The sequence below is a fragment of the Tenrec ecaudatus genome, chromosome 1 (genome assembly GCF_050624435.1).
Source record: "Tenrec ecaudatus isolate mTenEca1 chromosome 1, mTenEca1.hap1, whole genome shotgun sequence".
Classification (NCBI taxonomy): domain Eukaryota; kingdom Metazoa; phylum Chordata; class Mammalia; order Afrosoricida; family Tenrecidae; genus Tenrec; species Tenrec ecaudatus.
In genome coordinates this window covers 246,951,105-246,977,423 of record NC_134530.1, presented here as the reverse complement: position 1 = coordinate 246,977,423, position 26,319 = coordinate 246,951,105, and the positions used below count along the sequence as shown (strand labels likewise).

The 26,319-nt window shown below is 40.6% G+C and overlaps 1 protein-coding gene across 2 annotated transcripts in view; it reads left to right on the top strand.

Annotated features, from left to right (window-relative positions):
- Positions 1-26,319, top strand: part of NVL (nuclear VCP like) — a 157,360-nt gene that overhangs the window by 18,294 nt on the left and 112,747 nt on the right. For both annotated transcript variants that reach the window (XM_075530690.1, XM_075530682.1), the window contains exons 5-10: positions 6,858-6,912; positions 13,301-13,573; positions 16,352-16,484; positions 16,756-16,832; positions 21,268-21,402; positions 23,072-23,173. In XM_075530690.1, the coding sequence (XP_075386805.1) occupies positions 6,858-6,912; positions 13,301-13,573; positions 16,352-16,484; positions 16,756-16,832; positions 21,268-21,402; positions 23,072-23,173 (775 nt within the window). The remainder of the gene's footprint in view (positions 1-6,857; positions 6,913-13,300; positions 13,574-16,351; positions 16,485-16,755; positions 16,833-21,267; positions 21,403-23,071; positions 23,174-26,319) is intronic.

Sequence of the window (26,319 nt, the reverse complement as noted above, 5' to 3'; positions counted from 1 at the left end):
TATATTTGTTGCCATCATCATTCTCAAAACATTTGCTTTCTACTTGAGCCCTTGGCATCAGCTCCTCATTTTCCCCTCCCTCCCCGCTCCCCCCTCCCTCTTAAGCCCTTGATAGTTTATAAATTATTATTATTTTGTCATATCTTACACCATCCGGGGTTTGGTTGTGGTTTTGTTTTGACTGTTAGTATTCTTCTGGAATTAATCCACCCCTGGATTTTTCATTTTGGAAGGATTTTATATCTTTTTATAATTTGGAATCTTAGACAAATTGGTTTTCCAATTCAACAATTTATTTTGTTTTTAAAATCATTTTATTGATTGGGGGCTCATAGAACTCTTATCACAATCCATACATACATCAGTTGTGTAAAGCACATTTGTACATTCATTACCCTCATCAGTCTCAAAACATTTGCTCTCCATGTAAGTCCCTGGCATCATCAGCTCCTCACTTTTTTTTTAAAACATTTTATTAGGGGCTCATACAACTCTTATCACAATCCATACATATACATACATCAATTGTATAAAGCACATCCGCACATTCCCTGCCCCAATCATTCTCAAAGCATTTGCTCTCCACTTAAAGCCCTTTGCATCAGGTCCTCTTTTTTTTTCCCCTCCCTCCCCTCTCCCCCCTCCTTCATATGACCTTGGTAATTTATACATTGTTATTTTGTCATGTCTTGCCCTATCCAGAGTCTCCCTTCCCCCCCTTCTGTGCCGCCCCTGTCCCAGGGAGGAGGTCACATGTAGATCCTTGTAATCAGTTCCCCATTTCCAACCCTCTCACCCTCCACTCTCCCAGCATCGCCCCTCATGCCCTTGGTCCTGAAGGTATCATATACCCTGGATTCCCTGTGCCTCCAGCCCCCATGTGTACAACCTCTGCCCTATCCAGTCTTGCAAGGTAGAATTCGGATCATGCTAGTTGGGGGGAGGAAGCATCCAGGATCTGGGGGAAAGCTGTGTTCTTCATCGGTACTACATGGCACCCTGACTGACCCATCTCCTCTCCTAAACCCCTCTATGAGGGGATCTCCAGTGGCCGACACTTGAGCCTTGGGTCTCCACTCTGCTCTTCCCTCTTCATTCAATATGGTATATATATCTATATATATACATACACACATATAGATATACATACATCTTTTTTTTTTTGTATGCCTTATACCTGGTCCCTTTGGCACCTCGTGATCGCACTGGCTGGTGTGCTTCTTCCATGTGGGCTTTTTTGCTTCTGACCTAGATGGCCGCTTGTTCACCTTCAAGCCTTTAAGACCCCAGACACTATCTCTTGATAGCCGGGCACAGCTCCTCACTTTTTCCCCCTTCCTCCCCATTTTCCCCTCCCTCATGAACCCTTGATAATCTATAAATTATTATTCACTCATATCTGACACTGTCTGACATCTCTCTTCACCCACTTTTCTGTTGTCCATCCCCCACGGAGGATGTTATATGTAAATCCTTGTAATCAGTTCCCCTTTTCTGCCCCACCCTCCCTTCACCCTCTTGGTATCGCCGCTCTCACCACTGGTCCTAAAGGGATCATCTGTCCTGGATTCCCTGTGTTTCCAGTTCCTATCCATACCAGTGTAAACATTCTGGTCTAGCAAGATTTGTAAGGTAGACTTGGGATCATGATAGTGGGTGGGGAGGAAGCATTTAGGAACTAGAAGAAAGTTGTATGTTTCATCGTTGCTACACTTTACCGTGACTGGCTCGTCTCCTCCCCGTGACCCTTCCGTAAGGGGATGTCCAGTTGCCTACAGATGAGTCTTGGGTCCCCAATCTGTACTCCCCATCATTCACAATTATATGATTTTGTTTGTTCTTTGATGCCTGGTACCTGATCCCTCGGCACCTCGTGATCACACAGGCTGGTGTGCTTCTTCCATGTGGGCTTTGTTCCTTCTGAGCTAGATGGCTGCTTGTTTACCTTCAAGCCTTTAAAACCCCAGACGCTATATCTTTTGATAGCCGGCATCATGAACTTTCTTCACCACATTTGCTTATGCACCCATTTGTCTTCAGCAGTTGTATAGGGGAGGTGAGCACACAATGATATGATTTTGTTCTTTGATACCTGATCCCTTCCCACAGGCTGGTGTGCTTCTTCCATGTGGGCTTTGTTGCTTCCATTCAACAATTTGTATGCATTTTGTTTTGCAACATTACTTGCAATTCCCAGTGTTAAGAGTATTCATCTCACTTTGCCTCTGTGTTTGCCATTTCTATTTCTCTTTCTTTCCTATCCCTCTCTGCCCTCTGAGTTTTACCCTGGGTCAAATGCTACACTTTTGGCCCTGTGTGTGGTTAATTATTCTTAAGGCAGTGGTTCTTAACCTGTGGGTTCCAACCCCTTTGGGGGGGGTCAAATGACCCTTTCCCAGGGGTCACCTAATTCATCCTGCGTATCGATATTTACATTATGATTCACAACTAGCAAAATGACAGTTATGAAGTAGTAATGAAAATAATGTTACGGTTGAGGGTCACTACAACATGAGGAGCTGCATTAACGAGTCACGGCATTAGGAAGGTTGAGACCAGTGCCCTAAGGAATGCATTCCTCATTCGGGTCTGTTGTTGCTTGGCTGCATATTTAGCTACGTGAGTGCTGAGTCCAGGCTTGAAGGCTATCTAAGGGTCATACTCTGGCAACTCCTACTAGTCTATATCGGGTCGTAAGTGAGCATTTTTATAAATTTGGGCTTTGTTGCATATTTTTCTCCTACTCTGTCCAGAACTTCCTATTGTGATCCCTTTCATAGGCTCAGCAACGGAAGCGAGAAACCACATAGTTCTCCTGCTCTCATGGTTGTGGAGGCAGGACTTCATATGGTTCATTAGGCCTTTCAACTATAATTGGTTTGGGGGGAGTAGGTTTTTAATAACTAATGTAATTCCCAAAGTGGACATAGAGCTCTACAGATTTTCTTCAGTGTCAGTGTTGATAACCTGTATTTTCAAATAAATGTGTCTATTTAAGATGTACAATTTGTTGGCAGAAAGTAGTTCACAATATTTTCTTACTCTTTTCATTCTTGATGTTGGTGACTTGCAATCTCTTTTTTCTCTTTTTATCTAACTATCTCTTGGTTTGTCAATTTGCTGACTTCAAAGTTGTTGATTTCTGTGGTTATCATTATTATTTTCTTCCATTTTATTTTAGACCTACATTGTACTTCTAGCACTGTAAGAAAGAAGCAGAAAAAAGATAAGGAAGCATAGATGATTAATTTAGACCTTTTTTCTAACATCAAAAGTCTTAGTATTTTCCCCAGTACTGCTTTTGATACATCCCATAAATTTAGTTATATTTTTATATCACTCAGTTAAAAAACTTTCTGTACAACATCTTTGACCCATGTGGTTTTCGTTTCCAAATATTTGTTATTTTTATTAGTATGTATTAATCTTTTTTATTTTAAGTGATTGTACTGACTTTATTTTGCTGTCCTTTGATTCACATTTAATATCAAGAAGTCAAATGTAATACGAAGAAAAGTATGTCCTAAGAAGGGTCTGCTTCCTTCTGCAGGCCTGGGCATATTTTCCAATAGGGAGCACTTGATGGTTCACATGGATAATTCTATCATTTTGTTTTCCGAGTGCTGATGAGAAGCTCATCCACATTTGGTGACAAGACTTAATGCCATGGGAACTGTGGCAAGTGGAACGTTTTTTGTGGTATTCTTAGATGTCACAAAATTCAGACCCTAAACAAGGAAATAGAGCATTCAGTCATTAGCAGTTACATCCATAGGATCTTTCTTTAAGTATAAAGTGAGAAAGAGGGCCCTTTCTTGAGTACACTGATACAGGTATTATTGTGGTCTAGAGAATGCCGAGTTGATATCGTGTCTGTCTAATGAAGACAAGGTACGCATTGAGACTACTGCTCAGTTAAGAAACTTCCACAACTTGTCAAAGTTCTTTAAGTAAAGGAGCAAGTTCCTTTTCTAGGCTATTAGTCCTCTGTCAGTATTGCTGTTGACAATGAAACTCACCACCTAAGGGAAATGATTAACTTGAACCTCTGGTAGGTGTTATCCCAACAGATCATGCTTTTGTTTCTTGAGAGTCCAAGTGAATTTACTGCCTTGGCCAGTTGCAAGAGCAAAAGTAGCTAAGAAGCCAGGTCTCAAGGTGCTCTGGAGCATTATTCTTGGCCACTTCAATAATAGGCACTCCATTTCTATCACAGTGATCGCAGGGAGTCCTTGCTCACACCTATGCAAGCGCCTCGGGAAGTCCCTTTCTCTAAGAACACGGGTTCTTCTGTACGCAGCCACATTGGCTTTTGGCTAGAATTCTACACAGTGTTCTGATTATCTGTTGCTACATTCCAAACAGTACGGATAACACTGCAATCAGTGGCTTCCAACAACATCTGTTTAATTATAACTCATGATTTATGAGTTAAGACTGCTGATAGCCACCAGCTGGCTGATTCTGGTCTACATAGTGCACATAGTGTAGACCTGGGTCACTTGGTGGCATTCAGTTAGTGACTGGTCTGCAGGATTTGAGGTATCTTTACTTATTTGCTTATTATTTTTCTGGGATTGGTGGAAAGCTGGAGTCAGCGGGGCTCTTGCCTTTCTATATGGAAGTCAGACTTGCGAACTCTAAGGATGGAAGTTCCCAAACAAGAAAGGAGAAGCAGCTGCAGACCAAACTGGGAAGTGCACAGTGTACCTTAGGTCATGTTTTGGTGTCAGAGCTGTCACCGAGTCTGCCTGTGTTCTAGGGTAGGAGACAGAGAACCTGCTTTTCTGTGGCAAGAATGCCAACTTTGTCATCGGCTAATCCAGCACAGTAGCGGTACTGTGTTCATGTCTCTGTGCCCTTATCCTAGTTGTACGGTTGTTTAACCTTTGCCAACGTGACAGCGCTGCCATCTGTTGGTTTGCTGTTCTGTGGTGGCTTACTCGCTGCAGTGAGGCTAGCAGTTCCGCCACTGGTGTTTTGAACATCGGCAGGACGGCCCAGGGTGGACAGGTTTCCGTGGAGCTTCCAGTCTGAGAACAGATAGGCGCAAGGACTGCGCGGTCTGCTGTGGAAGGGTTAGCCACTGAAGCCTTAGGAATCACAGGGAAGCTCTGTAAGCTGGAGTGCTGGGGGGTGAGCCCCTCAGGTTGGAAGGCATTCAAAATGGTACCAGGGAAGAGCTGCCTCAGCAGAGTAGAGTTGCCCATGATGCTATCGTTGATGGACTAAAGCTGTGGGGACGTCTGTTTGGTGATGACGCATGAGTAAAAATGATGCGACAGCTCGGCAAGCATCAGCTAACAACTGCAATGTAGAATATATGGAATATGAATCTAGGAAAGGGTAAGTTGTCAAAAATAAAACAGAACACATAAAAGTCTGTACCTAGGCATTAGTGAAGTGAAATAGACTGGTTTTGGTGATTTTGATTTGGAGAATCAGACTTACTATATGGGTGGAATGACAAATTCAAGAGCAATGGCACTGCATTCATTACAAAGAATATTTCAAGATCTACCTTGATAGAATCAATAAGCAATAGAATAATATCTTTATGTCTACAAGGAAACCCAGTTAATACGACTATTATTCAGATTTAATACCAACCACTAAAGCTAGTACTGAAGAAATTCCACTAATTTCTTCAGTCTGAAATTGATCAAATACACAATCAAGTTGCATTGATAGTTTTTGGCAATTGGAATGTGAAAGTTGGAAACAAGATGAAGGGTCAGTAGTCTTGGTAATAAAAAAGAAGCTGTCGATCACTTGATAGAATTTTGTAGAACCACTGATTTCCTCAATGTAAACAACAGCTATGCAGGGTAGGGCATGAGAGTATCATTGCTGATGTCAGGCAGATCTTGACTGAAAACAGAGAATGCCAAAAAGATGTTTACTTGTGTTTCATTGACTGTAAAGACATTTAAATGTGTGGCTCATAACAAACTATGGATAATATTGTGAAGAATGGGAATTCCAGAACACTTCCTTGTGCTTCTGTGGAGCCTATCCTCGAACCAAGAGGCAGTTGTGTGAAACAGAGCAATCGGGAAAGGTGTGCATTAGAGTTACACCCTTTCACCATACTTTGAGATGCTGGCCTACAAGAAGAAGGACGGGCACGCAAGATTTGAGGACGGCTTGTTAGCAACTTGCAGTATGCAGGCGAGTCAACTCTGTTTCTACTGGCAAGCATGGAAGGACATCGATCACAAGAATATATAGCCACTTGGCCTTTTTTTCCTATTTCTTTATGTTTCACTACTCCCCCCCCCTTTTTTATACTTCTTCCACTTGGAATTAATTTTGTTTGTAGACCATGATTTATTTTTAGGGCATAAAACTTTTTTCACATGGTTGAATGAATCCATCTTGATCCCACTGATTAAAAATTTCCTTAACTAATATTGATTGAACTGAATAGGTTAAAAATGATAACTTATTTTAAATAAAGATTATAGTATTCATGTAGATGATTTTATCAGGAAAATTTGGTTTGTAAAAAGTGGTAGCAAGTTGGGCTGCTAACCACAAGGTCAGTAGTTAAAAGCACTAGCCTCTCCTGAGGAAATAGAGGAAACTTTCTGATCCTGTGAAGTTACCGTTTCAGAAATCACGGGGCTAGGTCTACCCTGTCATGTAGCAGTGATGAGGAGGGTTGGTAATTACTTTCCATACAAATGTATTAAATAGTAGCAGTTCTGCAGTTACTTGAAATAATTTTTAGAAATCTGTGTTCCAAAACCTGAATTCTTAATCATACAGTTTTGCCTCAGTTTATCTTCTTGTTTTGGTTCATATTTTTATTTAGAGAAAAACCCTAAATCTTTTTTTTCTTTCCCTTTTCTAAGGAATTCTGACAGTGATTTTGATGATTCAAATATGGAAGATTACCCAGATCCACAGGTAAGTTAAACATTCAATGACTTACTTTGATTATTTTTTTTGATCATTGTTAGTCCTCTATAGAAAAGGTTAATAAGCAATAAAACAAAAGTCATTGAACATGTTCGCCAATAATTGAATATGTTTTATGATCAGTGTTGATGAACTCTTGAATTAGACTTCCTTCTAGTATGTGTATTTTAACCAGTTATGCAGGGAGTAATGAAGTGGGTGGCCAGAAAGAAGAAGGGCAACTGGTAGTGAAAATGGAGAACAGGGTGTGTGTTTACCAGCCAAGGAGCTGCTGCTGTCAGTGAAGAGGAGTCCTGCGAAAGGGAGAAGAGGAAGAAAAGTGTTACATTATTTATAACTTGCTATTTTTTCTGTCTTGGTAATTCACTTTTCAGATTTTAGTAATAAAATAATGGCAATATTCAGTTTTGATTGACTCTGTTTTGAATTGATGGGATACCGGTGACTTACTTGACCACCAGTTTATTTGCACACATAATTTCTATTGAATTATTTGACATTTTCAGTAAAGTGTTCTCTAAGCTAAAGGAATTAAAAACAATCAAACAAACAAAATCTTCCTAGGCCCTATCTCAGACCTAACCATTCAGAATTTCCGGAGGTAATAATTAATAATAACTGCTTTTTAAAATATACAAAGCAAAATAATTTTTTGTAATCTTAAATCACTTAATGATTAGAGTAAAAGAGGCAGTAAAACTATTGGTTCATATCTTTTTTGACCATGAGATGATTGAATTTGCATAGTATGACTAAAATAACAAAAAATTGCTACTTTCATTGTCTAATTCTGTGATTGATATATGAGTGCCTCCAATTTGCATAAGGTTTCCTGAGTTGTTCAATCCTTATTGAATGTTTTCTATTGAAAGAACAATACTTGTATTATTGAAAAATGATAGAGAAAACCACCTACGCTTCCCTCTCAGTTGTGACAGTCATAGCTGCTTCTTCTCTTATTCATGGAAAATTAGGCGAGTTAGACTCTTTACTCAAGAATGAAACAGTGGAAAGAAAGTGGTGGAGTCACAAGTAGAACCCAGGCTGCTGCTTTTCAGTTTGCCCATTTGGGTTTTGTGTGCTGTGTTTAACCATTGGGTGCCCTTTTTAGTTGTTCATCTCTTCTTTTATTTGGTCCATTGGTCCACCTTAAAACTCATTGAGTCTTCTTTCAGCTGTCTCAGATGTGCTGTTGAACCCCTCTAGTGAGTTTTCCACTTGGTTATCCTTTCAACACTAGAATTCCTATCTGCTTGTTGTTAAAAATGTCTGAATCTCTGTTGAGACTCCATGCTTTGAGTCATTGTTATCGTACTTTAATTCTCTCAACATGGCTTCTTTCAACATATTTGCAAGAGCTGCTTTGAAATTTTAGTTCAATATCAGGGGCACTCATCATTTCAATGGCTCTTTATTCTCATGAGCAAGAATCATGCTTCCGGTTTATTTGCATATCCCTTGATTCTTTTTTTTTATGAATACTAGATATTTTACATAATATGTTATAGAAACTCTGGACTCCCAACTACTTTCTTTATAGATGCTGGTGGTTCTAATTTTTCTCATTTCTTTATTTTTCTTTCATTAGTAATTTGCTTTGACTAAATCTATGAAATCTTTCTCCCTAATAACAGGGTGTGGTCACTGAGGTCTTTGCACAGTTTTGTTGGTTTTGTGATTATTGTTACACCTCAGTTCCTACGTCTGCATAGCTTATGGTTCCCCCAATATTGGGGAGAGATTGTCCTCAAGCCCTGAAGGCCAGTCCAGTAAGTCTGTGTGTAGTCTGGGAAATGCATGAAAACTTCAGCTGTTGTCAGGGACAGGTTGGCTTTTTCTTTTTCTCAGGCTCCCACAGATTCTTCTGTACTTGTGATCAAACTCAGACATGCAAAGAGCTCACCAAGTCTCCTGATCCTCCTTGTCAGATCGCCAGTGAAACCACCAGTCTTGCCTCCACTCTGGTAGGAACTCAGCCTAGCAGAGTTCCCTGGTTGCACTGAAGGCAATGGGAGACTTAAGGCAGGTCTTACCTGAAGCTTAGTAGTCTCATGAATAATGCTGTTGGTTTTGGTTGATCTTATTCTTGTCTTTGGTTGATATTCAGATTGCTGAATTAAAAAAAATATATATATATTTTTAAAGTTTTGCTCTGCATTGTAGTTGATTTTAAGGGGAAGGGATTTGTTGCCATCACTTCATAATGCTGTAGCTTATTTGTACCTACAAAAAATTGCAACTTAGATGTATAGACCAATGGAATAGAATTGAGAGACAAAAAATAAACTCACACATATAGGGTCAGCTGACTTTTTTTTACCAGGGTGCTAAGCCCATTCAATGAGGGAAGAAATGCTTCTTCGATAAAAATGGCACTAGAAAAATTGTATTTCCACATGCAGAAAAAAGGAAACAGGATTCATGCTTATGTCATTCAGAAAACAAACTAAAAGGAGTTAAAGCACCTCAATGTGAAAACTAAAGCCCCCAATTCTTACAAGAAATATAAGGGCAAGGCTACCAAACCTAACTTTTTAACATTGGATTATTTAATAGATAACAAAAGTATGAACAACAAAAGACAAATAACTGGGACCTCATAAAAATGAAAAGCCCTTTTCATATAAAAGGAAAAGATACGTTTCTGACTGGCAGAATCTTGAGAAAACATACATCCAGTTATTATCTAGGTAACTTCAAAAACTTAACAACAAAAGACCTATTGGACCTCATAGTGTGTTTAGTGGTTCTGCTCTACTTCCTGGTTTGCTGTGTTGTGCCTGAGGTCTTACAAACGTACCATAAACTTTGGAAGGTGCACCAATTTGTTTCTGTTCACCTGGATCAATAGAGGAAGGAGAGTCTAGAATAGTGGGAGAATATGGCATATGTGACTGTATGCAAGCATTTATAACTAGCTCCTTTGCCATGAGATCAGAAGAACCAAATGGGGCCTGGGGATACTTTGAGTATTTTTACCAAAGAGTCTATGGGAGAATGCTTGTTAAAAGGGGGAACATATATATACAACAGAATTTCGGAATCCAAGCTTTCCGGAATTGTTAAAACTGGATGAAATCCTGGCTAAAGCAATTGCCCTGAAATAATCTTAATATCACACAGTAAATAATAACAACAAAAAACTCCTTTGCATTGAATTTAAGTACAGAGTAAAATTGCCACATAGGGTTTCCAAGACTGCCAGCTTTACCGATTCTGATGGCCACGTCGTTTTCTTGGGGCAGCTGGTGGCTTTGAACCGCTGTCGGATCTTTTGGTTGGCCTCCGAGCACTGAAGGACGCCATCACCAGTGCTGCTGAACCAGAGTGGGCTGGCTTGAGTAATGCAGGCGTCTGCCTTGAGCATTGTGCTTCTCAAAAGCTGCCAGCGTACAATCGGATTGGTAGCAGCGGCTGGAACAGTTAGACAGGAAGCTGCATTTATATACGGCAACCATCTTATTAATGGTGGAGGTATCAACTTCATTAAAGGAGGCTGAGAATGGTTGTATGACTTGAAAAATATGACCGACATCACTGAATTGTATATGAAGAAATTGTCGAGTTGGTGTAAGTTCTGTTGTGTGTATTCTCAAAAGCAATGACAAACAGTGAGATAAATTAAACAAACAAAGATGATTAGATGTAACAAACTTTTGCATTGACATTTTTAATACGCATTTTCATTGTAAAATTTAAAACTTCATATTTATTTTAAAGAATTTATGTACCACAGAAATAAATGATACAGAATAAAAACATTCTCCTTTCCATAAATAATCACTGTTAGAAATTTGGTGCTTGGTTATTGAGAATATTTTTCTCTGAAAACCTAGGTTCTTTTTTTTTTTAATCATTTCATTGGGGCGCATACAGTTCTTATCACACTCCATACATACATCCATTGTGTCAAGCACATTTGTACATTTTGCCATCATCATTTTCAAAACATTTTCTTTCTACTTGAGCCCTTGGGATCAGCTGCTCATTTACTCCCTCCCCCTCCCTCCTTCCCTTCCTCATGAACCCTTGATAATTTATAAATTATTTTTTCATGTCTTATATTGATCGATGTCTCCATTCACCCACTTTTCTGTTGTCCATCCCCCTGGGAGGGGATTATAGTAGATCATTGTGATTGGTTTCCCCTTTCTTCCCCCGACCTCTCCCTTACCCTCATGGTATCCCTACTCTAAGTATTAGGCCTGAGGGATTTCTCTGTCCTGGATTCGCTGTGTTACCAACTCTTTATCTGTACCCATGTACATGCTCTGGTCTAGCCAGATTTATAAGGTAGAATTGAAGTCATGAAAGTTGTGGTGGGTGGGGAGAAGAAGCATTAAAGAACTAGAGGAAAGTTGTATGTTTCATCGGTGCTCTACTGCACCTTGACTGGATCGTCTCTTCCTTGTGACCCTTCTGTAAGGGGATGTCCAATTGTCCAACAGATTGGCTTTGGGTCTCTACTCCGCACTCCCCCTCATTCACAATGATATCATTTTTTGTTCTGAGTCTTTGATGCCTGATACCTGATCCCATCAACACCTCATGATCACACAGGCTGGTGTGTTTCTTCCATGTGGGCTTTCTTGCTTCTGAGCTAGATGGCCCCTTGTTTATCTTCAAGCCTTTAAGACCCCAGATGCTATATCTTTTGATAGCCGGGCACCATCAACTTTATTCACCACATTTGCTTATGCACCTGCTTTGCCTTCAGCGATTGTGTCGGGAAGGAGAACATCACAGAATGCCAGGTTATTAGAACAGAGTGTTCTTGCATTGAGGAGTACTTGAGTGGAGGTCCAATGTCCATCTACTACCTTAATACTTAACATCTTAACATTAAAATATATGTACATAGATCTATTTCCCTTTCTTTATATGTAAATATATTTATATATGTATATGCCTGTATTTAGTCTTCTATAAATGCTCTTTGCCCTCCTAGTTCTTTCCTATATTTTCTTCTACTTAACTCTTGTCCCACTATCATGTTCAGCCTTCATTCGGGTTTTGGTAATTCCTCTCAGTTACATTTCCCTTGATCAAGCCCTACCTAGCATCCTACACCCTCCTCACCATTGATTTCAGATCACTTGTTCCCTTGTCCCTGGGCTTGTTAACACCACTTCCTTTCCCCTGCCACCCCCACTCCCAAGTCTTCCATCACCACCCCTCCAACCATTGGTCCTGTTGTTTTCTCCTCTGGATTTTTTTATGCCACCTATCTTATCTAGATAGACATGCAGAGACAGTAATAAGCACAAAAACAAGACAGAGCAAAACAAACCAACTAAACAAACAAAAAACCAACAGCAAAAAAAGACAAGTCTATAAATAGCTCAAGATTTGTTTGTTGACCATTAGGAGTGTTTTCTGGTCATGCCCTCGCCCCACAATCTATTTTTGGTATTCCCCAGGACTTCATTGCTTTGCTCCCCTGTTGTTTCATTGCTTGCTGTTCTGTTGCATGCCCTTAGTGTTTCACCCTGGTGTGGTCGGGTCAGTTTGGGGACAATCCCTGCACTGTGTCTCCAGTGTTGTCCCCATAGCACTGTGGGCCAGTGAGGGACATCATGTCTCGGGGTGGGGCCAGCCGTATGGCCTTATCAGTGTATTGGCTGCTCTGAGCAGGAATGTCATCCTTGGGGCTTGGTGGGCCAAGATGTGCTCCCTTCTCTCTTCGTTTGCTCCCGTGTGCTCTGGTCAGACGTGTCCCTCTCCCTGAGCTGTAGCTTCAGTGCTGTCCTCTGAAGTGAACTCTTCAGGGGGGAGGAGGAGCCTAGGTTCTTAATCACCACACTGTACTTCATCTTTACTCAATTACCTAGTTATTTTAAATTAAATGCATCATTACTAAAGCTACTGCCTTTAGAAAGAATATTATAAAAAATATTAATTACCTTTTGTTCATCTGTGGGGTATACATATGTCTATGTCTGAGTCAATATTTTGTCATCAAATTAAAGATTTTGTGCCTGTACATTTAGTAAGTCATGTTAAGCCTTTATATCCCTTTACTTTGCTATTACATATGCTCATATTATGCAGAGAAGAGAATGTGCATTTCTGTCATGGCTAAGCTAGTCAGGTGATTTGAGTCTATCAAAGACAGGGTTTAGTAGTGTGTGGTAATTTGGGGTAAAGAATTATGTGGTGTTGGTCAGCTCTGGTTTTACTCATTGTCAGTTGGGCATTCATCTATCCACTTGTAGTTGCATAGGGTACATGTTTTTGCATAATGAAAGCTTGTTTGTGGATGAACACTTCATTTTCTGAAGGTAAATGCCATGAGAGAAGTTGTAGAAGATAAAATATTTATAGGAAATATATTAATGTAGATGAGTAATCTATACTAAAATTATGTTTCTGACAGTCAGCCAATCACATGAATAGTTCCCTGCTGTCTCTATATCGGAAAGGAAATCCTGATTCTGTTTCAAGTACTCCTGAGATGGAGCGAAGAGAACCCACCACGTCAGCACTGCCACGGACTTCCAAAGACCGCTCTGTTCCTTCAGAGGCCTCTGCCACCGTTTCTCCAGGAGGATGGTTTATTGACCGAACTCCAAGTGGGAAGAAAGAGAGTTTTTTCTTGGACTTGGCAGATGAGCACAGCAATACTAAGAAGCCAGTGTCTGAGATACAGGTGATTTTATTTTATTCTTTCCCAACAGTTTTATTTGCACATAATTTACCTATCACACAATTCAATAATTTCACCATTCAGTCCTATCCAGGGGCATTGTACAGTCACCACCACGCCAATCTAAGAACATCCTCGCCCACCCCCGCACCCCCCATGGTTAAATCTCCTTTAACATGAGTTGTGCAATCACAAGCAGTTCTACTGGCCCCTCCCCCCAGACTGCCTTCATTGTTTACTCCCGAACTCTCCTCTCCCTCCTATCGCCCACCCCATCCCCACCCCGGTACAGGTGTTTTTGTTATGAAATTCTAGCCTGACTAAATTGGAATATATTATACTGTTTTCATGGAATAGTATGTTAAGCAGATACAAGTTAAGTCATTTATTGTCATTCTCCCATTTGAAACTCTCCAGTGGCTTAATTCTGCCTGACAGCCATAGATCTTATCTCGTCATTAAAGCCCTGCGTGATTTCCTTGCCTTCTGTGACTTCATCTCATCTCCTGTCACCCTTTGCCCTGTACATTGCTTCAGCCCCAGTGGCTCTTGCTGCCTCTAGAACGTGCTAGGCATTTCTTTCTGCCTGTAACAGTCTTCCTACGATGTGGCGCACTCCATCCCTGCTTACATCACTCACTTTGGCAGAGGGGACTTTGCTTAGTCCTGTGGCGGTTGCCTTGTCCCCTGCAGTGTAAACTCCAGGAGAGCAGGGGCTTTGTTGTCTTAGTCTCTTACAGCCATTGAGTTGATGCCGACATACAGTGACCATATTGGACCAGGGTAGAACTGCATTTTGGAGTTTCTGAGACTGTACCTCTTTACAGGAGTAGACAGCCCTATCTTCTGCAGGACAGCTGGTGGTTTTGAACTGTGGACCTTGTGGTTAGCCCAACATGTAATGTGTCTTAATTATATTATGCTTAGCACATATCCATCAGTTAGTTAATGGATTTCCTGAAATAGTAGAAAAAGGAAAAAAGAACCTCTTTGGGTATGTGTTTCAGAGAGTTGACAGTTTCAGGTAGAAAGGGGGATTATAGCTGAAATAGCAATGTGGCTTATTTTAGTTTATGGTCATACCATGAAGGACCCTACATAAATGGATATGAGATGCAAATAGAGTAAATAGACTCCTAACATTTTATTTTTAAAGTAGAAAGATAACATCAATAAAGAGAAGTAAAGTTTTGCTGTCAGGGAGACACCATTGTAATCTTGAATGTGCTGAATCGAACTCAATACTTGGCCAGATGACCTCCCTATAGATCCAACCTGAGTTGGCTTATCTCTTGTTCCATGACAGAAATTACTTCCCTGGCTTTTGGAATGTTGATGAGGGTTTTTCCTTTCTACTCATTCGTTGTTTTGGGGGCTTTCTATTATTTATTTATTTTTCTTTCCCTTCTTATTTTGAATTTGGTTTTTATTATTTCTGTTGTGTCTCCCAGTTTGTGTGGGTGCCTAGTGATAATAACTGATACAGGGGAGACCGGTAGGGAGTGGGTGATAGGGAGGGAAAGGAGATTTTTGGAGGGGGGAAATGAAGACGGGAGGCACGAAGGAGTACTAGAACTGAGAGTGATTGCACCACTCATCTTAAAGGCAATTAATCACGGGTGAGGAACTTCTAAACTTGATATGATAATGATTGTATAATTCTTTTTGGAGTGATTGAACAATTGAACTGTTGAAGTGTATGCTAATTATGTGCCGATAAAGCCATTAAAAAAAAAGGAAAGTTTGATGAATTATCTCACATTGGACAGCAATCTTAACTGGTATTTTTTAATGTCTGACAGAATGAGAAGGCGTTTAAAGTAATACATATTGTGAAAGGAGGCAGTTTCAGGAAGGTCATGGCAAAATACATTGAAAAGAGACTGGGATTTTTTCCCTGTGAACCTTTTGAAGCCTCCGTGTACAGTGGGAGGAGTGCGCTCTAAGGTTTGCTGATCAAGCTGGCATGATCTGGACATGTGACTATCAAACATTTGAATAGTGACTAGTTTCACACGAACTGAGTTCATTATATTCCATTTCATTTTAAAAACTGATCGTTTCAGTTACTGGGACATGAGTATGGAATGACTCAGGCATGTGGATTTACTTTTTAAGTTGGAAATTTGATGAGACCTAAATGTAAATCAAATAATGACCTTGTAATTTATCACCATAAAGTATACTGTGGATTTTGAAGGCTTAGTAAACTAGCTTATTAACAGGTTTTCACATTGATCCTATGTTGAAATGTTAATATATTCAATATATACATGAAAGGAACATCAACTCAACTTACTGCCATCCAGTGGGGGTGTGCTCACGGCAGCCCTGTGTGACACGGTGCTCCCAGGAGATTCAGCGACCGTAACTGGGAGAAGAAAGAGCCCAGTCTTTCTCCCCAGATGGGCGCGTGGTTGGGAGCTTTTGAGCTTGCGGCTCATGGTCCCACATGCAACCACTACTCCCCAGGGCTCCTGTACAGTAACGCTGATCATTAACATTGAGTTCACTCTGCTGTTTACAGTGTGGCTGCTGGAATGTATAAAGTTGCATGGCTGGCTCACACGGTGCTTCTATAGTGCTGGCCCCAATGATTTTAAGAACCCAAACCTTTGATTTGGGCAAAGCATTCCTCTTTGGATTTATATTAATGAATGTGATTAAGATTATCAAGGTCAAGATAAGAGTTTGACTCTTCTATTCAATTACACTGTATAAGGATTTTTGTTACTTGAAAATGCTTAATATGTTTAGGTACATTTAAATTTCTTTCTCTAGGATGCAAAAGATTCTTCTCTTCTGGAGAGTGATAATAAACAAAAAGTTAAGCGAAAGAGCAAAGGAAACAAGAGGAAGAAAGAAGATCTTCAGGATGTGGATGGAGAAATAGAAGATGTTTTGCAAAAGAAAGGTGAGATGAGTGTTGTGTGGGTGGTCATATTTGTTATGAAAGAAGAATCATTTCTCTCCTGTTTGCTTTGGGAACTCTCTGGAGCAGACAGCCTCATCTTTCTCCCACAGAGCGGCTGGTGGATTTGAACCATGGATCTTGTCCTAGACTAGCGAAAGTGGTGGTTTGCATGCTCCATTAGCCCTTGGACTGATTGTTTCCTTGAGTCTGATTTTCTTTACTGTTTGCGCCATCACTAATTTTTTCACCTCTTCCCTTTTCTGCTTGGTAGCTAAACCCAGAGGGCTAGAATTACAGACATCCAGTATGAAGTTTGAAGATGTTGGAGGCAATGACACAACGCTAAAGGTTAGTTCAAATGCCGAATTCTGCATCAAGTGAGTCTATTGTTAATATATGGTAGGAGTAAACCATACCTCTGTATTCTTGCTATGAGCTGAGTTTAGAAAAGGAGACCGGAAAAGTGAAAGACCAATCCTGGCTTGTATCCTATAAGACACATGTATTTTTAACACTTGTGGACATATAATTCACATACCGTACAGTTCAGTGGTTTAATATTAAAAAGAGTTGTGCAGTCATGGCCACATTCAATTTTAGAACATTTTCTTCATTCTTGGACTCATTATTATTAGCTCCCCCTTTCCACCAACTTCTCCTGCCATAAACTTTATAATAGTTTTATTAGCATTTTACACAGCCCAATATATCCATTCACGTTCAGTTTTGGTGTTCAATAGCTAATGAGGTTATACATTCATTATTGCTCTCCGCTCCCCTTTCTCACCCTTCCCTCCGCTCCCTCCTCATACCCTCAAGGAACTGTTACTCCTGTAACTATTTCTGAAGGGTTGTTTATCTTGATCTTCATGTACTGCACAATCTTAAATACATAAATGAACATATGAAAATCTTACTTGATTAATGAGGTAAAACAAGTGAAAGCCGTAATAGTAAGGGGAGGAAATATTTATGAAAAGAGGATAGTTATGTGGTTCATCAGTACCATACCGCACCCTGAATGTATCATCCATTCCATGTGGCCCTTCTGAGAGGGACTGCCCAATTATCTTGTGGGTGGAAACTAAGAAACTACTCATCTAATTACTGTCTGTCTAAAGTTACCAGTTCTGTGTTTCTTATAAATAAAATCATACCTCCCTCCAAAGAAACCAAGCAATCAAAAATTCACAACAAAAAACCCACAGGAAAATCTCAATCCAAAAGAAATAAGAATATAATAAAAAACTAATAGCACTGTGAATGAGGGGGAGTGTGGAGTGGGGACGCAGGGTCCATCTGTGGGCAATTGGAAATCCCCTTGCAGAAGGGCCATGGGGAGGAAACGAGCCAGTCAGAGTGCAGTGTAGCAATGATGAAGCATGCAATTTTCCAGCGCTTCCTCCCACTATCATGATCCCAATTCTACCTTACAAATCTGGCTGGACCAGAGGATGTAAACTGGTACAGATAGGAACTGGAAACACAGGGAATCCAGGGCAGATGATCCCTTCAGGACCAGTGGTGAGAGTGGTGATACCAGGAGGGTGGAGGGAAGGTGAGGAAGAAAGTGGGAACAGATTGCAAGGATCTACATATTACCTCCTCTGGAGGATGGACAGTGGAGAAGTGGGTGAAGGCCGATGACAAAATAATAATAATTTATAAATTATCAAGGGTTCATGGGGATGGGGGTAGCAAGGAGTGGAAAATGAGCAGCTGATACCAAGGGCTCAAGTAGAAAGCAAATGTTTTGAGAATGATGAGGGAAACAAATGTACAAATGTGCTTGACACAATGGATGGGTGGATGGATTCTGATGAGTTGTACAAGCCCCCAATAAAATGATTTAAAAAAAACACAAACGAAATCAAAGTGGGTCAAAGGGAAAATCAATGATAAAATATTATATTTTAAAGTAACTGTCTGCATCAATCCATTTTTCAATGCACTCTATCTGAGGGCAAGGTTATTCACATCCCAAATCAGTAGTCAGAGCGTACTCACCAGAGGCTTTATCCTTGTGGGGCCTCTGCAAATAGATTTTGGAATGTCATTGCTATCTATATCCTTCTGAACTGGGTGCTCAGAATGTAAGCTCTAATATAATTCCCTCCTCTCGTCTTAGAGTTTATTATTTACGATCCTTGCATCAATCAGACTTGTGTGTGCCTTCTGTGTGGACATAGCTTACTCCTCAATATGATGACTGCTTCTTTTAAGACAAACTTGATTTTGCTGACTTTTAAATCATTTTATTGGAGGCTTTTACACAATCCATACATACACCCATTGTGTCAGAACATATGTACATTAGTTACCATCATCATTCTCAAAACATTTGCTTTCTACTTGAGCCCTTAATATCTGCTCCTCATTTCCCCCTCCCTCCCCACTTCCCCCTATCTCATGAACCCTTCATCGTTCATAAATAATTATTACTTTGTCATGTGTTACACTGTCCAAGGTCTCCCCCCGCTTTATTCTCTGCTGTCCATCCCCCAGGGAGGAGACTATACGTAGATTCTTGTAATCAGTTCCTCCTTTCTACCCTACATTCTCTCCACCCTCCAGGCATCGCCACTCTTACCACTGGTCCTGAATGAGTCATCTGTCCTTGATTCCCTGTGTTTCCAGTTGCTATCTGTGTACCAATGTACATCCTCTGTTTTAGCCAGATTTATAAGGTAGAATTGGAATCATGATAGTGGGGGGAGTAAGCATTAGGAACTAGAGGACAGTTATATGTTTCATCGTTGCTACCCTGCACCCTTACTGGCTCATCTCCCCATTAAGACAAGCTTTTAAGACCTCACAGTATTCTTTATGATAACTGGTTACCATATCCTGCAAGATATTGCGAGGTAAACGAAGCATACTATCTTTACCTTCATCACCATTTTAATTATAGTCTATTAAGATAACATTTTCTTCACATTTGCTTATGCACACAAAGATATAGCATCTGGGGTCCTAAAGGCTTGAAGATAAACAAGCAGCCATCTAGCTCAAAAGCAACAAAGCCCACACCACCCTGTGTGACCATGAGGTGTCGAAGGGATCAGGTATCAGGCATCAAAGAACAAAAAATCCTATCATTGTAAAAGAGGGGGGGTGCAGAATGGAGACCCAAAGCCCATCTGTAGGCAACTGGACAGCCCCTTACTGAAGGGTCGTGGGGAGGAGATGAGCCCGTCAGTTTGCAGGGTAGCAACGATGAAACATACAACTTTCTTTAGCTTCTTAAATACTTCCTGTCCCCTCCCCCCACATCATGATCCTAATTCTACCTTATATATTGACCTAGACCAGAGGGTGTGCATTGGCCTAGACCAGAAGGTGTGCATAGGAACGGGAAACAGGCAATCCAGGACAGATGACCCCTTTAGGTGAGAATGGCGATACCTGGAGGGTGGAGGGAAGGTGTCGTAGAAAGGGAGAACCGATTACAAGGATCTACATATAACCATCCTGGGGTATGAACAACAGAAAAGTGGGTGAAGGGAGATGTTTGACTGTGTAAGATATGACAATAATTATAAATTATGAAGGGTTCATGAGGAAGGGGGAACAGGGAGGGAGGGGGGAAAATGAGGAGCTGATATTAAGAGCTCAAGTAGAAAGCAAATGTTTTGAGAATGATGAGGGCAACAAATGTCCAAATGTGCTCCACACAATGGATGTATATATGGATTGTGATAAGAATTGTATGAGCCCCTAATAAAATGATTTTTTAAAAAGATAACATTTTTATCAGTAATAGTACTAGTAATAACATTTATTTATTTAACCGTTTTATTGGGGGTTCATGCAACTCTTATCACAAGCCATGCATACATCTATTATATAAAGCACATCTGTACATTCATTGCCCTCATCATTTTCAAGCATTTGCTCTCCACTTAAGCCCTTTGCATCAGGTCCTCTTTCCCCTCCCTCCCCGCTCCCCCCTTCCTCATGTACCCTTGGTAATTTATGCATCGTTATTTTGTCATATCTTGCCCTGCCCGGAGTCTCCCTTCCCCCCCCTTCTCTGCCGTCCCTCTCCCAGGGAAGAGGTCACATGTGGATTCTTGTAATCAGTTCCCCCTTTCCAACCCACTCACCCTCCACTCTCCCAGCATCGCCCCTCACACCCTTGGTCCTGAAGGTATCATCCACCCTGGATTCCCTGTGCCTCCAGCCCTCATATGTACCAGTGTACAGCCTCTGCCCTATCCAGCCCTGCAAGGTAGAATTCGGATCATGGTAGTTGCGGGGAGGAAGCATCCAGGATCTGGGGGAAAGCTGTGTTCTTCATCGGTACTACCTCGCACCCTAATTAACCCATCTCCTCTCCTAAACCCCTCTATGAGGGGATCTCCATTGGCCGACGGGTATATGTTTTCTATGTATATTCTGAACAAGAGGAAAATAAAATTTAAGGAAGACAAGTTTCGAAATCCAGGTTGTGTGTCAGAACAGAGGTGCTCCGTAAGGTTTTCCCTGGCTGCCATCTCAGCTGTACCTCACTAGGCTGGTCTTCTGCCGCACTGCGGCAGGGCCTCAGCCTCCAGCCTTCTGAGCAGGCCCCCTCTCGATGATTGCACCCTGTGAACCGGGAGCTCAGAAAAGTGCAGTGATTTTCCCGAGAACTCGCAACAGAGACCAGAACTCGGGCCCAGGCCCAAACCCTATACACTGCCTTTCCTGTGTTTTGCTCTTGAAAAAAGATGATGTTTGATTTCATGTGACCATTTCTCTTGGATTGTGAAAGACATTTTTCTTGTTTATTCCCTAATAGGAGGTCTGCAAGATGCTTATCCACATGTGTCACCCCGAGGTGTACCACCACCTGGGAGTCGTTCCCCCTCGAGGCCTTCTCCTCCACGGACCACCGGGCTGTGGGAAAACGTTACTTGCGCATGCAATTGCTGGGGTGAGGCCTGCTGACGCGCTTGTTATTCTTGCTCCTTTTTCTGTTTGATCAACTTCAACAAGACTTGGCCCCCCTCAGGAGGAGTATATGACCTTAAAAAAGGATCCTCTTTCTCTTTTTTTACCCTGTTTTATGTGATTCATTTTGTTTTTAATGAATGTAGCTGTTGTTTATATGGCAAACTTGGTGTGGTAAGTGAAATAATACGAGGGGGCTTCAAAAAGTTCATGGGAGAATGGAATTAAAAGTTAACGGAAGTTTTTTCAAAAACTTTTAAAAGTAACTATATAAATAGTCCTCTTAGCCAATACCAAGGGCTTAAGCAGAAAACAAATGTTTTGAGACTGATGATGGCAACAAATGTGCTCGACATAATGGGTGTATGTATGGATTGTGATAAGGTTGTATGAACCCCCAATAAAATGATTTAAAAAAATAAACCTCTTTCCCCCACCCCTACACCCTTTTTTCAATATATAGTGTGTATTTTATTTACTTCTCTTTACAGTAATTCCTCTTTAAATCAGTGGTCTCAAGAGCAGCGAAGTAAGAAAGCTACAAATGTGTTTTTTATAGAGCTAAATGTATTGAAAATTTCAATTCAGAGTTATGTTCTTACATTGTTTAGTGTTTAGTAGTCTTTCTTTCTAAAATAGTGATATTAGGTATTCACCTGGCAGAACATAAAGTTAGCAATCTTATTTAAGCCTGTCAGATGTTTTAGGGATTATATTTGAGAGTGACATACAAAATGTCAAAGTAACTTCAGTTAGCAACATTGCATACTACTGTAATCATTCATAGACTAGAGCTGTGGATGCAAGTGATACTGATATTGGAACTTGATGGTTTTGTTTCATTTAAGCATCTGTCATACAAATCTTATTGTTTGACTCCTGTATGTCAGACATTGGAATATACTGGTAGATCCAGCATCTAAGTTTTTCTTTAAGGAGTTTTTAGTCTAGGTGTGACACATGCTAAATAGTCATAAACATAAATAGTGCAAAAAATAAAACAACAACAAAAATACTGCACGGAGGTGCAGTGATAAAAAGTGGGACATGTGCCGAGCGCCATGAGTTGTGTAGTTAGGATTTACAAGTTAGGTTTGGATGTCAAGGAAGGTTCGACACACTCGTAGTTGAGGCTCTAAAACTTTAGGTTTTCAGAAGCATGAGTAAGAGCTGGCTAGCCATGTTGTCATCTGTGCCGTGGGACAACAGTAGCTTTTCCCCTTTATCGTCATGGGTTTGCCTTCTCTGTCTAATAACGTGATGTGTTCTGAGTTAGTTTAGGATAGAGAAATGTTAGCAGGATACATAGGGAGAGCTGTCACACATGTCTTGCTGTTTCCTGTCCAGCAGTTTAATTATTTTTCTCGGTCTTAAGTGGAGGAATACATCCTTCTTAAGACTAAAGATTTTGCTTAGATTCTTAGTGATATCAGTAAAATGAAAACAGGTAGAAAATAGCTAGATAATATGTTTAATTAAAACCCAGAGCTTGTTAAATCACATTTTTCACTGCATCAACACCAAAAGAAAGTGTCCTCGGAACATGAGTCTTTCTTTAAAAAAAACCTAATTTTGAGGGGGAGGCTGGATGAAGACAATGTAGGGAAATTGAAATGTCAGGGTCTGATCACTGTCGTTTCTGTTTTTGATAGGAACTTGACCTGCCACTTCTGAAGGTAGCTGCGACGGAGGTTGTGTCTGGGGTATCAGGAGAGTCTGAGCAGAAACTGAGAGAACTGTTTGAACAGGCAGTGGTGAGTCAAGCAATGTCTTTAATGTCCAGTTGTTCAGATGTGGGATGATATTAATGAACCTGTTTTCTCTTATTTGTTAATCCAGCCACAGGCCATTCTTTTGCAAACATGTAATTTGTTATTCATGGTACTTAAATATTTAAAAATGGTTATATGCCATAGATTGTTGGATAAGAGAATCAGTTTAATCTGAAATCAAAATGTAAATATGAGTTGGTGAGATATTCTGGGTTGCCCAAGCCAGTAATCTTGTTTAAAGTATAGTATCTTTGTGATCTTAAAATAAATTATTGTTCTTTGTGGTCTTTGTGATATTTTTTCACACTTTTACCTTCCTCGACTGATGTTTGATAAGTTTATAGGCAACATGCATATTTTTTTTAACATGTAGAATTATTAGATTAGAAAAGCAACTGTAGGAATGGCAAGATAAATTCTTCTCTGCATAATAGAATCTGTGAAAAGATACCTGTCAGCTAGAGAAATTACTGATGGAGTTTACCCAATTTGTAATTCAGGTAATTAAATCCAGAAGGTTAAGGACTTCCCAGGAAGAGGATGTTGATATCCCATGAAATTTTATCCTCAGTAGAGTTTAGTGGCTAAATATACTTTCAGGTCAGAAACAGGGTTTTATCCCTCATCACCACATACTGTTTGTATGATCTTGGACAAGACACTTGCTCCAAGTCAAGTTTTTTTTATTAGTAACCCACAGTAGCAGCAATACCCAAATCTCATGAGGTTGTAGAGATAATTAACTGAGAGCATTCTTTTAAAGAATTAATATGGCATTTAACACACCAAATCCCCTCCCAAATCAAACCTATGGCTGTAGAGTTAAGCCTGACTCTTAGAAGCCTAGTGCACAGCTGTCATATCCTGTTCACATATCATGTACACCTGAATTGTCATTAATCACTATACCATATATACTAGAGTATTAGCCAACCTGAATATCAGCTGAGGCACCTAATTTTACCACAAACACTGCATTTAAAATGTGCTGAAAGATGCAGTAAGAGCCCTGGTGGCACAGTGGTTATATGTTGGACTGCTAACCGCAAGGTCAGCAGTTTGAAACCACCAGTTGCTCCTCGGGAGAAAGATGAGGCTTTCTTTCTACTCTCATAAATATGTGCTAAAAAATTTGGCTTATTCCTCCCCCCAACTACCATGATCCGAATTCTACCTTGCAGGACTAGATGGGGCAGAGGTTGTACACTGGTGCATATGGGAGCTGGAGGCACAGGGAATCCAGGGTGGACGATACCTTTAGGACCAGGGGTGTGAGGGGCGATGCTGGGAGAGTGGAGGGTGAGTGGGTTGGAAAGGGGGAACCGATTACAAGGATTCACATGTGACCTCTTCCCTGGGAGATGGACGTCAGAGAAGGGGGGGAAGGGAGACTCCGGATAGGGCAAGATATGACAAAATAACAATCTATAAATTATCAAGGGCTCGTGAAGGAGGGGGCAGCGGGGAGGGAGGGGGAAAAAAGAGGACCTGATGCAAAGGGCTTAAGTGGAGAGCAAATGCTTTGAAAATGATTAGGGCAAAGAATGTACGGATGTGCTTTATTACAATTGATGTATGTATTTGTATGGATTGTGATGAGTTGTATGAGCCCCTAATGTAAAAAAAAAATTGGCTTATACACGAGTATCTACGGTATTTTAATAAGGGGAAGACACATTTTTATCCCATTATTTGTACTCAGAACAAATAGAGAGGCTGATTGACATGGGCAGCACCAATGTAGAAACTGATATGAAACTGGAAGCAAAATTGTATTTTACCAATATTATGGTTTTGTGATCAACTGACTTCACTCAGCATAATGGTTTTCCAGGTCCATCCATGTCGTCAGGTGTTTTGTGAGAAAAAAATTTTTTTTAATCATTTTATTGGGGACTCTTACAGCTTTTATAACATTCCATTCATCCATTGTAAAAAGCACATTTGTACATATGTTGTCATCTTCTTTTTCAAAACATTTTCTTGGTACTTGAGCCCTTGGTATCAGCTCCTCAATTTTCCCCTTTCTTTCCCCTCCTCCTTCCCTTTTGAACCCTTGATAACTTATAAATTATTATTTTCATATCTTACGTCATCTGCTGTCTCCTTTCACACACATTTCTATCGTTCGTCCGCCTGAGGAGCGGGGCGGGGTGGGTACTTTGTTGATCATTGTGATTGGTTGAGAAAATATTTCTTTGAGGAGCAAGATCATGGGAGCCATCTTGGCTCGCTGAGGAGAATGACAGTGAAGAATATATGGGTAGCACAGGAAATGCAAGGGAAGGATGGAAAGGAAACTTAGAACAAGTGTGAACCCTTTCGGGTCTTGCCTGTTTTTCAAAATGAACTTGTTTCAATTGCTAAATTGACCTGCACAGTCAGAGGACAAGTAGTGGATTTTTGTGTGTTTGATAAACTCAATGATGAATGAAGATTCGGAGACCAAAGGTATCGTTAGATGGCTGGGTCTCTGCTTAAATGTCTGTACTTGTTAACCAATCCAGTGCAGTGTCAGACAGTTAGGTGCTCGTTGCATACGCGGTGTCACGCCCACCCTTTCTGCCCTGTTACCTAATGAAATTTCATACAATAAAATGTCTGGGTCAGAGAAATAAAATGGTTACACCAAATCAAGTGGTTCTTTTTTTTTTCCAATCATTTTATTAGGGGTTCATACAACTCTTATCACAATCCATACATACTTCAATTGTGTCAAGCATATTTGTACATTCATTGCCTTCATCATTTGCAAAACACTTACTCTCCACTGAAGTCCCCAGCATCACCTGCTCATTTTCCCCCTCCATCATGAGCCCTTGATAATTTATAAATTATTATTTTGTCATATCTTGCCCTGTCCGACGTCTTCCTTCACCCCCTTTTCTGTTGTCCGTCCCCCAGGGAGGAGGTTATATGTATGTCGATCCCTGTAATCAGTTTCCCCTCTCTATGACACCCTCCCTCGCTCCACCCTCCCTGCTCTCTGTCACTGAGTTTACTCCTTGGTTGCTGGGTAGGTGCTCTTTTGCAAACATTGTCATGGGGATTTGAAAAAGAGCCAACTTTCTTTTTAAGCCAGTCATCCTCATCCTGCCTCTAAATAACTAAGAATGAACTGTCAATTT